Source organism: Triturus cristatus, chromosome 5_1, assembly GCF_964204655.1.
Source record: "Triturus cristatus chromosome 5_1, aTriCri1.1, whole genome shotgun sequence".
Lineage (NCBI taxonomy): Eukaryota > Metazoa > Chordata > Amphibia > Caudata > Salamandridae > Triturus > Triturus cristatus.
The window spans coordinates 47,130,747-47,142,820 of NC_140587.1; the positions used below are offsets into that span (position 1 = coordinate 47,130,747).

A 12,074-nucleotide genomic window follows, 5' to 3' on the forward strand; every position below is an offset into this window, starting at 1 on the left:
GATCGCTCTGAACATCGTCACTGGTCGCCTGCCAGCAACTTCTTCTTTCAGGCTCCTGAGACTACACGAGGACTCCCGACATCTTGCCGAACTTCACGCAGCCGCAGCCTCCGGGCTAGGTAACTCGAGCATTTCGGTGCTCCATCGCAGGTTCGCTCTACAAGTGTCCAGTTCCTTTTTTCGTTTAGTCCCACTGATCGGAACACTCCGGAATCAGTACCGCCAGACTCTAACCATTCGCATTTCACTGTTAGTGTAGATGGTTTCTCGTGCCCCTCGGGCATTTGTGTAAATTGTGCAACTGAAGTATTTTCCTAAGAGTTTTGTAGTGTGCTTAGCTCCCTGACTCATAAAGAGCCAGGGTAGTCTTGTTATAAATAAATATCCTTTTATTTTCATAACAACTTGTGTGGTGTCCTTTCACTTGGTGTTCAAGGGGTATATGTGATGGTAAACAGCTGGCTTAACACGCCCTCTAGAGTTTAGCCTAAGACTGCTCGTATCCACGCTACTAGGATAGCTGGTCTATAAGGTTGACTTACAACCAATCATCAATAAGGGTCGTTTGGAATGATACACAGTGATCACTAGAATAGTGAGCACTACATATCAGGCCAACTTCTCACAGCTGGCCGCAGGACACGCCAGGGTTTTGCAGGAGCACGTTCGAGGGGAGACAGGCCTGTAGGGCTGGGGCCAAGTCAGTGGGTGTCGTCCTCTTGTTAGCTGTGCACAGCTTTTCGTCCTTCTTTTCTTGTGGTTGCTGGACCTGAGGAAGGAAGGTTCAGGGTGCCCCTAAATGCAACATTTTGGGGTGTTACAGGTAGGTAAAGGGCAGGGACCAATGGGTCCCTTCCCTGGGGTGGGTACACACCCTGTTCTGCTACTCTCCAGTGGGAGGGGGGCAGGAGCCTGTCCCTGGTTGGCTGGGTCCCCCCATCCTCAAGATGGCAGGGACTCTAGGTTGTGCTTCACCTTGCCTCCCCCACCTTAGGGGTGGAGTTGGCAGAGGTGGACACACCTCTCTTCCTCACTTGTTTTTCCCGCCGGTTCTCCCGCCCAAAGTGGGGGGTAGAACCAGTGGGGACCAGTTGCTAAAAGCAGCAATTGGTCTGGAGAGGCTCACAAAGGCGGCAAGCCTTTGAAGCTTCTCCTTCGTGAACCCTGACCATCCTGGGGGAGGAGGCTTGGCACCTCGTCCCAGGATGTGCATTGTTTCAGGCCCCCGAGAGCAGCAGTCTCTCAACCTCTCAGAAACATGTCTGGTGGTGGCAGCCTGCGCAGCCAGGTCACTGGTAGTTGGTCGTTTTTCAGGGGGCATCTCTAAGATGCCCTCTGTGGTGCATTTTACATTACATCCCACACATGCATCAGTGTGGGTTTAATGTGCTGAGAAGTTTGATACCAAACTTTCCAGTCTTCAGTGAAGCCATTATGGTGCTGTGGAGTTTGTAATGACAACCTCCCAGCACCATATACTCTTAATGGCAGCACTGAACTTACAGGGCCCAGGAATGGACCTGGGCACTGTAGAGGTACTGGGCTCATGCACCTGTACCCTCACCACTGGCATAGGGCACCCAGCTAGAAGGGTGACTGATGTATGCCAGGGCAGTGGTTTGTGGGCGTGGCACACAGGGATGTGTGCCATGTTGACTCTTTGTTTTGTTCTGCACCCAGACACTCAGCCTGCAAAGTCAGTGTGTGTGTGTGTGTGTGTGTGTGTGTGTGTGTGTGTGTGTGTGTGTGTGTGTGTGTGTGTGTGTGTGTGTGTGTGTGTGTGTGTGTGTGTGTGTGTGTGTGTGTGTGTGTGTGTGTGTGTGTCAGGGTACAGGGCCTCTAAGGGTGGCACAATAAAAGCTGCAGTCCTTGGGGGCCTTCTCTGGTCACAGTGCCCTAGGTACCTATGGTACCATTTACCAGGGCCTTACATGTGGCCAGAGATGCCAATTGGGTTTAGGCTTCAATGCAGTTTTAGGGAAGGAACACAGGCCCTGGGTACCTGATTGGCAGAAGCCCAGGGCACACTCAGTCAAAGCCATCTGCAATTCAGCAAAAAGTGGGGCCATACCATGCAAGAAAGAGGGCACTTTCTCACACAAAGCCAATGAAGAAGCTGGGCCGAAGAGTGGGCGGAGCTTCCACAAAGCTGCCACACTAGAGTGTATACTGCATGCCTCGCAATGCGCTAGAGAGACCTAAAAAGGGCTATTTTCCTACTTCCACCTTATGGTAGTGGTCTTTAGACTTTATTTGGTGCTGTGAAACAACCCCATTCTTAAATTGTACTTGGCATGTTTCTCTATTTTGTGTCCAGATCATTTGCTCCATTAGGAATCTAAAGGGTAAATTAAATCTATTCCTCGTGTGTGATGCAGAATACTTCTCAGTATACAAGTCCTAAAGGTATCTGTAAAGCATCAGTGTCGTGTGCATATCTGTGGAAATACATGAGTTCTCCAAGTGTATTCCAGATTAGTACTTGGAAGTCAGTTCACACCTTGGTTGAACATTTTATTGTTCTTGTGAATCGAAAAATGTTTTCATAGTTGTAAAATGTAACTGAGTTATTTTTGTTTTATTTGCCGTAGGACCTAAGAATGCAGTGCACTGTTGGCTCCACAAAAGGTCTTGCTGCCTTTAATCAGCAGACGCCTTTTCGCAGTATTAGATGGCCTTATTTGTCTTTGTGAGAAAGTGCCCTGTTTCTGCATGGTACGCCCCCATTTTTTGCTGAATTGCTCATGTTCTTTGAGTATGCCCTGGGTTCCTGCTAATCAGGTACCCAGGGCCTATGTTCTTTACCTAAAACTGCATTGAAACCCAAACCCATTGGCATCTCTGGCCACAGGTCAGCCCCTGGTAAATGGTACCACAGGTACCCAGGGCACTGTGACTAGAGAACCGGCGGGAAAAACAAGCGAGGAGAGAGTTGTGCCCACCTCTGCCAACTCCACCCCTCAGGTGGGGGAGGCGAGTTGAAGCACAACTCTGAATCCCCGCTATCTTGAGGATGGGGGATCCCAACCAACCAGGGACAGGCTCATACCTGAATACCGAATCCAGCCCACTCTGCACCCGCTGAACCTGGCCTGAGCTCGATTGGGAAAACACGACGAGTAGGTCTCCCCGGCGATTGTGACCTAAAATCCGGAGATCCCAGACCAGCTTCAAGACCCCAGCTGACGCCTGCAGCCTCAATCCAGAGTATCTCCTCTACCGCGACCAAGAGTGGGTAAGACTTTCGAATGTCAAAAGGCACCATTGCACCGGACGCCCCACGGTTTTGTGTGCCCCACCCAACGGTGCCTAGCCAACCCAAGAGATCCCAACTTACCCCTCGAAGTGGTGGTCGCACATAGAAGATCTTTGTCCCCAAGCGTGCAGTGTGTCTTTTGTCTGGAGTCTCTCCTTAGCAAACAGGGCGCCAGGCGCCAAAACAGCACTCTGCACTCGGCCGCCCCAGTGCCGCTGAGGGTGCACCTTTTGTGCTGACCTGCAACCCCAATTGCCCTGAGCTAAACCCTAGGAGCTTTGCTCCCACAGCCGTGTGGCCTGCTTGCTAGCAGCCACCAACCGGAGACCCCTATCCTCCATAGCAGAACATTGAGCCTCAACACTCTGCACCCGGCCGCCCTAGTGCCGCTGAGGGTGTAACAAGAGTGCATCACTGACCCTAGGGGACCCCTGAGTCTAACCCCAGAACCTTAACCCCCACTGTCGATAACTTACCTTTGAACCGATAACCTGTTTTTCCTCCATAGGATAACATTGACAATTTTTCTCCCTAAAAGTTTCCAAGTGTGCAGTTTTGAAATCTAAAAATATCCTTTAAAAATCGCACGAATTACCAAAATACATTTACTTACCTGTTTTCAGGATATGTCCCAGTGCTGAATCTAGGTATCCAGCACTGAGTTAGAAAAGTAACGTAAAAAGTAACTTATCTGTAATTTACTGAAAAAGCCCATTCATTTCAATGTACTTTATTTACTAAGTATTGCAACCTACTGCATCCCCTGTAATTCGAACAAAGTACAATTACTATTGCATTTTCAAAGTGTTCTACATTCAGCAACTTATAACTGTAAAGTATTTAATGCTTACCTGTGCCAGGCTTGCTTGGTGCTGAAAGTAAAACCGTCTATTTTTTATACAAAAACAATTGGCCTAGAGTTCATTTCTTAAATGTGTAAATTTATTTGCTGACTAAGTGTGTACACCAAATGCTTAACACTATCCTCGGATACTGCCTTACTGCTCGACCACTCTACCACAAATCGAGAGTAAATTTCTATCTAACTGTAACCTCTGCCTACCTCTGGGGTCACTTGCCTCATTTTGGTTTGTATATATAGAGCCAGTTTCCTACAGTCTTTTTTTTCTTCTTCTTCATGGTGGTGTGCAGCGATTCTACTGCACTAATATTTACCTGTTTATTCATGCACAGAGTATCTGATTGTTTCTAGTAGCGGTTATTGGTGGGCAGCAAGTCCTTGACTTGGACAGTAGTGCAGGTTAAACTAACTCTTGTCTGCTTTCTGCTGTTTAGGTCTTACAGACGGGACAGGAAATCATGGAGCTGGATACAAGCGGCTTTACCACCCAGGGGCCCACAGTTTTTGCAGGCAACATTGGTGATAAGAAGTATATTGTGCAGGTGTCACCACTCGGCATCCGGCTACTGGAAGGAGGTGAGTGTCCTACAGAAAAGCAACCGAGGTTATGTTGAGAATATGTGTGTTTGTGGTGGAAGGCAGGGTGGCCGGGTATCATCCTGAAAGGAAGCAGCCTTTGAAAGCAGAGGTGGTACTGCAGGAGAAGGATCTGACATGATATGGGAGGCAAGATTTCAGAAGGCCAGGACGTGGTGTTCTGTGGAGAGTCAGGATGTCAGTAGGAGAAAAACATTTCCGAATGAGAGGAGCCTGATATGTGAAGTCAGGATGTCTGAAAGAGATTACTCCATCGTTGTATGAGGCAGGATTTCCAAATAAGCACAACCTGGTGCGGTGTGAGGAAATTGGATTGCAGGAGAAGGATCCTAGGATAGTACGAGAGGCAAAATCCCTGAGGGAGAGCAGTCTGGTCTGGTGTGGTGTGGTGTGCAGGATCTCCAAAAAAGAGGGACGGGTGAAATTCTACAGCATGCTTTTATTCTTAAGTGAATTAGCCGCTCGAAAGAGTAGCAGCAGCAGTAGTAAATACTTTATTGTATTAATCATATGATTACAATAAAAGTGTGATCATAACATATATCATTTAAAATTAGCCGCAGTTTCAAATTTCAGTATTTGATACTTGCCATCAAAACTTGCAACAGTCCGGTTCAGTACAAGCAATAAAAGGTATAAAATTCCACATGTACCCGACTCCTGCAATAGTCTACATCCATTATTCATGTATCTACCAATATTTTACTATTTTCTTATCTTTAAAAATGTATAGATTGAGCTAAGTGCTAATGGGCAAGTGTACAAAATATATGCATCTGATTTACCGTGAAAGGTTCAATACATTCACCTCCCAGGTGTAGTGCAGTCCATTTTCCTGGTTCTGCAGTAAGTTAGCCAATAGTCAATGTATTTTAATCTTCTTTGACTCGACCTATAATTTCATTAATGTACTAAGTAGAAGAAGTAGACCGAATAAGGTGAATGCAGATGGAATGCAATGTCATTGGTGAGCATAAAACGTTGTGACAAAATGTATAGTTCATAGGTTGGAACCGAGGCTACTGTGAGCGCGTTCTGGTGAATGCAGCCAATCGTTGCACTAGCAGCAGTGAACCTAGTAAAGAACAAGTGGCCAATCAGATGAAAGGCCAAAGAGCTATATTCAGTACAGTTTTGTTTGGTCCATGAATAATCTAGGCCTGCATTACACTCCAGTTAGTTGAACATTTTGTTTCCTGTTTGTGCGTTCTGAATTTAAGACGGCTTTCTAGTGGCTGCAGCACGTCTTCAGTCTTGATGTATCTATGTGAAAGAAAAGGGTACTGGAACACAAAACCACAATATTGACAAATACTTACTGAAAAATTCATTTTGGCAAATTTGAAAAGTAAATAACTTCATGATGAGAAAATGCATGCTAAAATGCTGACCCTCCTGTAACACCAACCACCTGTCCCAAAACACATCCTTGTCTAAAACTTCAATCTTATCTCTTAACCTAAACCCTTACCCTAGTCACTGACACTAGTATTGAACTCATCTTAAGACTTAATTGTTATCCTAGCCTGCTAACTTAACCCTTACGCCGAACCTTTATCCTAACTCTTTATTCTTCTTTATTCTTTACATTACCTCTAAATCTAGATTTTCCCTTACACTAAGCCAACTAAACCTTAAACTCGAAACCTAACCTGCTTCTAACTCGTACCAAACTCAACTTCTTGCCCTTACCCCAACCACAGTGTTCGTGTTTACCAGTTTTAAATATGGTCCATTTCTCCGCTATAAACATATTGCTAATGTAAGTTTTTATTATGTTCACCTAAGCTAGAATGAAAGTCATTTTCGCTTTGCTAAATGTGGGGCTCATTCTATTTAATCTGATTTACTTATGTTCACATGATCCAATTCAAGGTGCGCTGGTCTTTTCACACGCTCTTTCCATGTCGCACCTTTGGGTGATCGCAGTCAGTGTCCGCCCCATCATCTTGATGATACTGGGCACAACTAGCTTCTGTTGGAACACGATCTCTTCTAGACAGCGCTTTCCATACATTGAACGCTAGCATGTTCAAAGATAGTCTGTATACGCAGCCATGATTATGTCCCCATAGGTCATCTGGCAGCTGCATTTTTTGGTTGGGTTACTATTCCTAGCAGAATGGGTTTTAAGAGTCTCAGGTGTTCGTAAAAGGGATTTTGCAATTCTTCTCTTGTCATGAAGCTTGCTGAATGTGATCATTTCATAATGTGAATATAAACTTGCAACACTACTCCTTAAAAAAAAAAAAAAATGTTCCAGGAATATGAGCTGCAGATCACACACTGCATAGATCGCCATCTGGTGTTGGTCCCGGATGTTTGCACTTTTTCTATGTCTCGGCCTCACGCAGGCAGCGCATGTGCTCATGAGCTGCCTCGTCATACGAGGCTTTTTGGAATCAATAGGATTCCAAAAGCCGTTGTGCGTCACGAATTATGCCAATGCCAGTGCAATGATTAGACTGAAGGCATGCCACTCGCTGCTTGTTGCCACCCTGTCTCCTGTGATCCATGCCCAGAGGGATTGGATCTCTCACTGGCAGCAGAAGACAGTTTCTCCTAATTAGCCGCTATTCACTTTTTTTTAGCGCATGTCTTAAGTCCTGTCCTTTATTTCCCTTGTTTTTAGGTCTCGCCTGACCCAGCGCATGCGCTGGTCTGGCAACACTTATTGAGAGGGCTCCAAAAAGTGCTACCAGGCCAGCCTAGACCTACAGTGCATGTGCGCGGGCGCTGCGCTTTACCGCGATTAATTTCACTTTCGCGGCCGCTTGGCATAGTGAATAGGTCTCGCTTTTGGGACCTTATAAGTATTTAGTAATGCAACTGTTGCATGGCAAAACACTTATAAGGCCCAAAGGCGAGACCTATTGGCTATACCGATGCTTGTTATTAAGGTTAAAAGGCAGGGCAGGCCTAGTAATGACCTATTACGGCACCATTGTGGGCAGACTTCAATACACTATACCTAAGACAGAATTCCATAAATACGGGGAGGTGCGTCATATCCGGTCATCTGTATTGTGAAGCCTTCGTATTCTTCTGTCAGCCCACTGCATAGGGGGTGTTGACTCGGCGCGAGCACAGGGCTTTCACGCGCGCAGGCTTGGGTACAACGTTAGCAGAAGGGGTGACCGGAAAGATGTGCAGCTGCGTGAGAGCAGAGGGGGCATTCCAGGTTTATCGAGAGGCCGCTTTGAGGATCGCGCGTCACTTACAGACCGCTTCGAAATCTGAGACCAGAGCAGCACGAGAAGAGGAGGAGGTGGCACGACGGCGCGTGAACCCCGCCCCACCTCACCCCCACCTCACCCCAACCTCCGGCACAGATTAAGAAGTAGTGCTGCTTTTTTTGCTCAGCGCCAGGCGCCTGTAAAATAGACCGTATGAGATAGTTCAGTGCGTTAGGCATCTGCTGCAGAGGGCTTTGTATATCCTGAGCGTGGTGGAGTTCACGCTGCACTTTATCCTTCTGAGATACATAGGAGAGCCATTGTACCGAAGTCCAGTCTTGTGTTTTAGAGCTCCCCAGCATGACCTGATACTCTGTTGCACGTCACAGAGGCTGTGGCGGGACTGTGCAGTGCATACACTGGGGCAGCCCTGGACACAGCCACTGCCTCGGGACCCATCTGACATGGCTTCTCACAGAACGGACAGTGCATCCACTGGGGCAGCCCTGGACACAGCCACTGCCTCGGGACCCGTCTGACATGGCTTCTCACAGAACGGACAGTGCATCCACTGGGGCAGCCCTGGACACAGCCACTGCCTCGGGACCCGTCTGACATGGCACAGCAGGCGCACTGCAGGGCGGCTTCACACAACGGACAGTGCATCCACTGGGGCAGCCCTGGACACAGCCACTGCATCAGGACCCGCCTGACATGGCACAGCAGGCGCACTGCAGGGCGGCTTCTCACAGAACAGACAGTGCATCCACTGGGGCAGCCCTGGACACAGCTGCCTCGGGACCCGTCTGACATGGCTTCTCACAGAACGGTCAGTGTATCCACTGGGGCAGCCCTGGACACAGCCACTGCCTCGGGACCCGTCTGACATGGCACAACAGGCTCACTGCAGGGCGGCTTCTCACAGAACGGACAGTGCATCCACTGGAGCACTGCCACTGCCTCGGGACCCATCTGACATGGCTTCTCACAGAACGGACAGTGCATCCACTGGGGCAGCCCTGGACACAGCCACTGCCTCGGGACCCGTCTGACATGGCACAACAGGCTCACTGCAGGGCGGCTTCTCACAGAACGGACAGTGCATCCACTGGAGCACTGCCACTGCCTCGGGACCCATCTGACATGGCTTCTCACAGAACGGTCAGTGTATCCACTGGGGCAGCCCTGGACACAGCCACTGCCTCGGGACCCGTCTGACATGGCACAACAGGCTCACTGCAGGGCGGCTTCTCACAGAACGGACAGTGCATCCACTGGAGCACTGCCACTGCCTCGGGACCCATCTGACATGGCTTCTCACAGAACGGACAGTGCATCCACTGGGGCAGCCCTGGACACAGCCACTGCCTCGGGACCCGTCTGACATGGCACAGCAGGCGCGCTGCCGGGCGGCTTCACACAACGGACAGTGCATCCACTGGGGCAGCCCTGGACACAGCCACTGCATCAGGACCCGCCTGACATGGCACAGCAGGCGCACTGCAGGGCGGCTTTTCACAGAACAGACAGTGCATCCACTGGGGCAGCCCTGGACACAGCTGCCTCGGGACCCGTCTGACATGGCACAGCAGGCTCACTGGAGGGCGGCTTCTCACAGAACGGACAGTGCATCCACTGGAGCAGCCCTGGACACAGCCACTGCCTCGGGATCCGTCTGACCTGGCACAGCAGGCACGCTGCAGGGCGGCTTCACACAACGGACATGCTAGGAGTCGCACTTTTATGCTTCCACATTCTCAATATTTGTGTCTTCTCGGACTAGGTGGTGGGTTCACCTCGGAGGTTCCAGTGAGTCGACATTCGCTGCCTCAGCGGTGCAGCCTTTGCGTTTCTCTTCTATAAACCATCGGATCGGTATTTGTAGCGCTGGACAAACCTCATATACGCATCCCTCCCGGCACTTACCTATTTCAAAAGAGCTCGTTTATCGCCTGTCCTCTGACAGTTTCCCCCCCCCCCCCCCCCCCCCCCCCCTATCCCTACCCTTACATATGAGGAAGTTTCCGCGATCCTGCGATGCCGCCGCAGCACTGGCGTTAAATGAGGAAAGCGAGTTTAGGTTTAGCTACAAGGGCCTCACGGTGCGGGCCTGTTCCTCAGAATTGAAGCACTTGATGCCAAATTAGTGAAGACTTTGCACAATAGACTTGTCATCATAATAAGGATTTGGTAAATTGACATCAGTTAATCATAGTTTTCATAACAAGCAATATGACTCCAATAGGATAGGATAGGATATATGCTTGTAGAGCGCTCGTATGCCGTGGCGTCTTGGCGCTAAGGGAGGAAAGAACCTAGTAAGACCAATAGCCTGTCACATGCAACTATGTTCTCGCAAATAGCAAAGTTTTCAAAGCTCTCCTAAATGCCAATCTGTTAGGTTGTAGACGCATGGCTTCAGGCAACGAGTTCCATAATAGAGCCGCACGGTGTGAGAACGCTCTACCACCCCATCTTGCCTTCCTGATCCTATCCAGGCAAAGAAGATTCAGGGTACCCGATCGTAGTGGTCGGGCCGGAACATAGGGTCTAAACAATATACGCATAGCCCTGGCACCGCCTCCATAAAAAGCTTTATGAACCAAGCATAAGGCATTAAACTCAACATGATGCTGCATTGGAAGCCAGTGCAAGGTTTGGATGGCCGCAGAGGTGGGTTTGCCTCTGGGTATATCCAAAAGCAATCGCGCAGCAGCATTCTGTAATGATTTAAGCCTGTTCAGTTGGGTCTTATCAATTCCCAAGAATAGGCCATTACAGTAGTCCAACTTTGAGAGCAGGAGAGCCACTACCACTAATTTCTGTTGTTCCTTCCTAATAAAGGGAAAGATCTTCTTCAGGGTTTTAATAAGAAAAAAGCAGGAAGAAGTAAGGCTATTAACTTGAGCCGAGAAAGTTAGATTACAATCAAAGATGACCCCCAAGTTTCTGATCTTGGATGCAGGGGTAGGACATTCCCCAGCTATCGTAGGCCACCAAGAAGCATCCCATCGAGGTTGGCCACGGCCAAATTCAATAACCTCTGTTTTGTCGGTATTTATTTTAAGGAAGCTACGATTCATCCAGGCTATAATCTCCTCCAGGCAGGCATGAAACCTAACAGCCGTATTCTCTGGATGTTTAACCATAGAGATTATGAGCTGAGAGTCATCGGCATAAGATGTAAATTCAAAGCCATGCCTCCTAATCCGAGTAGCCAGGGGCAACATATAAATATTGAAGAGGGTAGGTGACAGAGCGGAGCCCTGAGGGACCCCACAAGACTAGGAAAAGCTCTCCGACTGCAAACCCTCCCAACATAGGCTCTGTACTCTTCCATCCAAGAAGGACAGGATGGACAGTGCTGTACCCCTGATACCCACATCTTGAAGCTGCAAGAACCAACACTGTGTGGTTCACAGTGTCGAAGGCTGCCGACAAATCAAGCAGAACCAAGACTGCATTTCCCTCCTGATCCATAGTTCTACGGATCTCTTCTGTAACTACAATCAGGGCAGATTCAGTTGAATGACTCGATCTGAAACCATGCTGGGCTACATCCAATATTTCGTTGGTTTCAAGGTAGTCAGTCAGGGTTCTGTTTATAGATTTTTCCAGGATCTTAGCCATTATGGGCAAACCGGCAATCGGCCGGTAGTTCTTTAGCTCTGTGGGGTCTAGCGTGGGCTTCTTTAAGATGGGCCTAACAGTGGCCATCTTCCAGCAAGCTGGAAATGTGCCAAGCTTCACAATTTGATTTAACAGTGGGGTTAGCACCTCCCCAATCCTACTTGCAACCTGATGAAGTACCGTGGCAGGGCAGGGGTCATTAGGTGATCCTGATTTTAAGGAAAGAAGTATATCACTGACTTCCTCTAGACCAATCATGGGGAAGTTAATAAGTTCCCTAGAGAGTGGCCTCACTGTCACTGGTGGGTATTGCACTGAGTCTGGAAGCTGGCAGACCTCAGAGAGGTTGTCATAGATAACTTGAACCTTCCTTTGAAAGAAAGTTGCCAGCCTGTCACACATCATTTGATCAGGATGAAAAACAGAGCCCTGCTGGGCTTTAGAGAGCAAATTAACAGTTTTAAAAAGCTCTTTAGAAGACTTTCCTGCTTCATCTATTTTGTGAATGGAAACAACATTGCATGTCCGAATACCTCTGGCTCTTCGTGTGACA

The 12,074-nt window shown here is 48.5% G+C and overlaps 1 protein-coding gene across 2 annotated transcripts in view; it reads left to right on the forward strand.

Annotated features, from left to right (window-relative positions):
* The window catches only part of CPSF1 (cleavage and polyadenylation specific factor 1), a 514,820-nt gene that overhangs the window by 170,433 nt on the left and 332,313 nt on the right, over window positions 1-12,074 (forward strand). For both annotated transcript variants that reach the window (XM_085604356.1, XM_085604357.1), the window contains exon 19: window positions 4,553-4,694. In XM_085604356.1, the coding sequence (XP_085460482.1) occupies window positions 4,553-4,694 (142 nt within the window). The remainder of the gene's footprint in view (window positions 1-4,552; window positions 4,695-12,074) is intronic.